Source organism: Brachyistius frenatus, unplaced genomic scaffold (assembly GCF_029030835.1).
Source record: "Brachyistius frenatus isolate BFR_SWC_R1_liver_20210118 unplaced genomic scaffold, ASM2903083v1 Contig_17, whole genome shotgun sequence".
NCBI lineage: Eukaryota > Metazoa > Chordata > Actinopteri > Embiotocidae > Brachyistius > Brachyistius frenatus.
The window spans coordinates 4,054,835-4,059,341 of record NW_027210616.1 but is presented as its reverse complement, the minus strand read 5'-3'; the positions used below and the strand labels follow the sequence as shown (position 1 = coordinate 4,059,341).

The following is a 4,507-nucleotide window of genomic DNA, read 5'->3' as shown; positions in this document are numbered from 1 at the left end:
TTAAGCCTCTAAATTCTGTAGCACGTTGGTTTCTGTTAAAGCTTCACACTTTTGCAAGCTGCCGTCAGTCAGTGGTCCTCGTATCTGCGTTACAGCTCATCTATGCTTCTGTTTCCATGAAGAGTCTAATGGTGGAGGCTTTGCCCACATCTTTAATTGCCTTCCTGCAATTTTTTTATGTTTCCCTATTTGTTTTTAAAGCATAAGCATTGTTATACTCGTTTTCAAAATAAGAGTTGGGAGGATGCGAATCTGGTGACAAAGGAGGAGGAAAGATTAGGAGGTTTTGTGTTTAAAAAAAAAAAAAAAAAAGTTTTACATTTTTATCTTTCCGTTTAATAAATGTAAGGGATATGTGTCCCTCTGTGTGTGTGTGTGTGTGTGTGTGTGTGTGTGTGTGTGTGTAACCGTGAATGAGAGAGTGCGTGTTTGCGTGTGCGCATGATGCATGTCTGAAGGTGACAGGTCGATGCTTGTTACACCACTTGTGTGTAATTACTATTTACTATATCATAAACTGTATGAATGACCTGTATAATACAAAAACACGGAGTATACAAAATTAATACAAAAATTAAAAAAATTTGAGTATAAAAACTGAACACTTTTTGCTGTTTTCTTACTGTTAGTGGTGAAATGCAACCAAATCTATTAATTTGTGTGCTGTTTGTTGCACTTCATTGTTAAATTACTTTAAATTTATAATTTATCACATTCATTTCAGAGATATAGTTATGATTTATTCACTTATTTTACATACAAAACATGATCAATTTGATATGAACTATGAACTATTGATATAAAGTTAAGAACAGTTCAAATTGGCTTAATCTCGACCAGATGCAACATTAAAATGCTGCCTATGTGCCATTTCATCGGTAATGAAAGGCCACTATATTCATATATACGATAATGTTGTAAAATAGTCTTCGAATTTCATTTAGTTACATTTGAATGCAGGATTTTACGTGAAATTACATTTATACCGTTTCATTTCCGTACTTAAATATCAGCAAACACTCTTGAACACTATCTTTGTTGTGATTATTACCAAAGAAAAAGCTGTATCAATATATTACCTTGGCATTTATTAGACTTTCTAGAGTGGCATCCACGAGAGATTTATTAAAATAAAATACTTACAAAAATGATGGCTCCTAGCAAGGAACCAACTGTAGCTCAGTAAAAGCCTCGGGAGTCTTTTGGGTGATGCACCAGTGGCACTTCCGGTCCACATGTAAACGCTGCAGCTTGAATGCAGATGACAGATTAAAACCGTCTGTGTATCGTTGAATTTGTGAGTTTTCTCAGACTTTTCAGCCTCCGTCTGTAAACATGAAGCTGCTCACGCACAACATGTTGACGTCTCACGTGAAGGGAGTCACTAAAGGATATCCGCTGCTCATCAAGGTAAACCGCGAACACCCCAGCGGGACTAATGCTAACACCAGCTCAGCTTTTTAATGTCCTGCGTTTTAACGGAGTTCTGAAATATGAGCGCGTAAAAGTTCCGGTTTGGTCTCTCTGACTGATTATTACACATGACATCATTATAGTATTAATACCGAAGTATGACGCAGCATCAAATGGAAATACTCGAGTAAAATACGAGTACCTGAAAATTGTATTTCAACACAGTACTTGAGTAAATGTACTGAGTTACTTTCCACCACTGTGTTGTGTTGCGACACAAAAATAGAAACGCATCTTTTTTTTTATATAATTAATTCCAGCACAACAACACCTTTAACTATAACCACCCAGTTACAGACATTGAATGTACACTTTTGTTTTTGTTTACGTCACCTCAAACTGAACATCATGAGCTTTATGAAGACAGATGTTGTGGCACCCTCAATAATTCCCTCAAGGGGATGAGAAACGTTTTGGGTTTTTTTTCCAAACATTTTATATTAAAAGATTTCACTAACATCCTAAAAATTCGACGCTTCACTTTGATGTGACAGCACGCCGTTCCTGGAATTAAAAGCATTAATGACTCGACAAGTTGCTTTGTTTCTTCCCCTTGCTGTGGTCTCTGTGCAGGCGACTGAGGTGAAGGTGAACGAGGTGGAGTTCAACCCTCAGTTTGTCACGCGGATGATCCCCAAACTGGAGTGGGACGCTCTGGTGAAGGCTGCAGAGGAGGCGAGTCAGACGTCACCACACACTGTCAAGGAGACACTGCAATATCTCACGTGAAAGAGGTTTATTCTCTGATTTGAAAACATCGATCGATTCTAAATCAAGGTCGCATGTTCTGAAACATTGGTTTGTATTTGGGCGTTTTACGTCCTCTCAAAAGCTTAAAGACGACTGAATTCTCTGTGACGTAAACAATGGAGGGGCTGCGTAGAGAGTAAACTGTTATTTTATTTCAACTGTTTTAATTACAGGAGTTTGGTCTCGGTCTCAGTTGTTTATAAAATATGTCAAACACTGCATGCATGGTACCTGCGAACGTTGGAGATGAATGTAGGAAAGAAATCTTTACTTTAAACATAAAGGAGCGAATCTATGGAAAAACACAGATGACGGGTGTAAACATTATCAACATATGCACGTGTATTATTATTATGCAGCAGGTATAAATATTGGAGAATAGTTGCATAAACTATTGCCCTATTTCCCCCTTTGCCTTATTAGGACACACGTCTGTTTTTACCACCGGGTTTAATTAACAAATAATTAGATCCGAGCAGACTGTATTGTTTTGCTCAAGGTCTGTTCTCCACCTGTCAGATTCAGACAAACGCGTGTTTCTGCTGAATCTGACAAATTGATGACAGACTGGGCCTCTGTTGAATCTCAAAGTCTAAGGACATACTTAAAACGTATAAAAAAAAAAAAGAGTAAAACATGACGGAATGATTATATATGCAGCCGTGTTATGATCTCTCCTCCCTCCACAGTTGGGTCATCGGCAGGACCTGCCGGGTGAGCTCGCGCCAGAATACGAGAAAAATGAGGACTTCCTGAAGAAAGTGCACCGAGTGCTGCTGGAGGTAAAGAGCTCACGCAGCTTCCTGTCAGTCCTCACAACCGTGCGTAATTGTATTTCTGGTGAATGTAGTTCAATGTGCCCTGCAGCCGACAACTATGTTCAATTAACCCGCTGTCATTTCTTAAATAATGGATTCATTCTCTTATTTAAAGACCTCTTCAGTGATACTTTTATTTCTAACCTCGTTAACGTATTCATGCAGCGTTTCTGAATAAATAAAGAGAAATAAGCAGTCCAAAGTTCCACAGCAGGTTGGGTGGACGTACAGGTGAGGACTGTTCATTGAACCGCTCGTACTTTATGAAGAAAATGTGCAGAGCTGCAGTTAAGCTCCTTTACGACTTTCTTACGCTTTTCTTGGGGGGGGGGGACGTCCAAATATTTTACTTTGCTGAAATGAGATGAGTTTCAGGAGTTTAATCAATGCCGGGAGGAACATTACAATCATGACACTAAACAGACACTAAAATGCATTCTTTGGATCCTGGACGTCTGACCCATTCGTTGAATGCATTTCTACAATCACTGCGTTCATATTACAAGCAAAGCCTTCAAAGGAACAGCTGTAAAAGAGCGAATTCATTCTTCGGAGTGAGAGACGACTATTTGTACTATTTGATTCATCATTAATGTGTGTGAGGAGCCAACAGGATGTCAGCCAGCTCAGTTTGCAGGAATCCTGTTCACACACGAGATCACCTCTTTTAGATGCACAAAATGGTGGTCCCTTGGTACGGGCCATGATTCGGTACACCGTGCACACCTGAAATATTGGTTCGGACTAAACTGAAGTCTGAAACTTTGGGCCAAACGAGGAAGGTGTGCAAGAGGCTTAATACACACCGAACTAACCAGCCCCAAAGCAGAAATATAGTGACAGGGGTGTCAGTATACCTTTGGCCATATTTGTCTCTGCGGTGACATCTGGTGGTGATCTCGCGCCTGTGTGTGTGTGTGTGTGCGCGCGTGTTGCAGGTGGAGGTGATCGAGGGCTGTCTGAAGTGCCCTGAATCCGGTCGAGAGTTCCCGATCTCCAGAGGAATCCCCAACATGCTACTGAACGACGACGAGGTGTAGACGGCATTCTCAGCGGTTCTCGCACACCAACCTCCAAACTGTCACTCAGATGGGACGGCGTGTTCTCAGAGGAGAGAGAGGTCGGACTCTGGTTTGAGTTGGTGCCATGAGAAAACAGGCCGCACTGTTTGCTTGATTGTAGTTATGATTTAAGTGGTGGATTCTGCCAGCGGAGGGAAGTGATTTGAAGAATAACAGATGGAAATGCTTCCCGAGAGTAACCCCCCTCCCTCCTCCACAGTGGTTTTATCTGTATTTATTTTTGTGCTCTTTGTTTTTTCTTTTTCTTTTTCTTTGTCTTTTTTTTTTTTTTTTTCAATAAAACTCCAAATTTTCATGACAGCAAAAATCGTTAGCTTTCTGTGGAAAATATGGATTCAGTTATATTGCAGATGTGCTTGTGGGAGGCGGGCTCTGAACCCCATC

The 4,507-nt window shown here is 40.4% G+C and overlaps 1 protein-coding gene across 1 annotated transcript; it reads left to right on the top strand.

Annotated features, from left to right (window-relative positions):
• The first annotated feature begins 1,217 nt into the window (after window positions 1–1,217).
• trmt112 (tRNA methyltransferase activator subunit 11-2) lies at window positions 1,218–4,421 on the top strand. The gene is made up of 4 exons (XM_069694450.1): window positions 1,218–1,410; window positions 2,047–2,148; window positions 2,913–3,005; window positions 3,980–4,421. Exons 1-4 carry the CDS (start codon window positions 1,336–1,338, stop codon window positions 4,079–4,081), a joined length of 372 nt encoding a protein of 123 aa, XP_069550551.1. The 5' UTR covers window positions 1,218–1,335; the 3' UTR covers window positions 4,082–4,421.
• The last annotated feature ends 86 nt before the right edge of the window (window positions 4,422–4,507 follow it).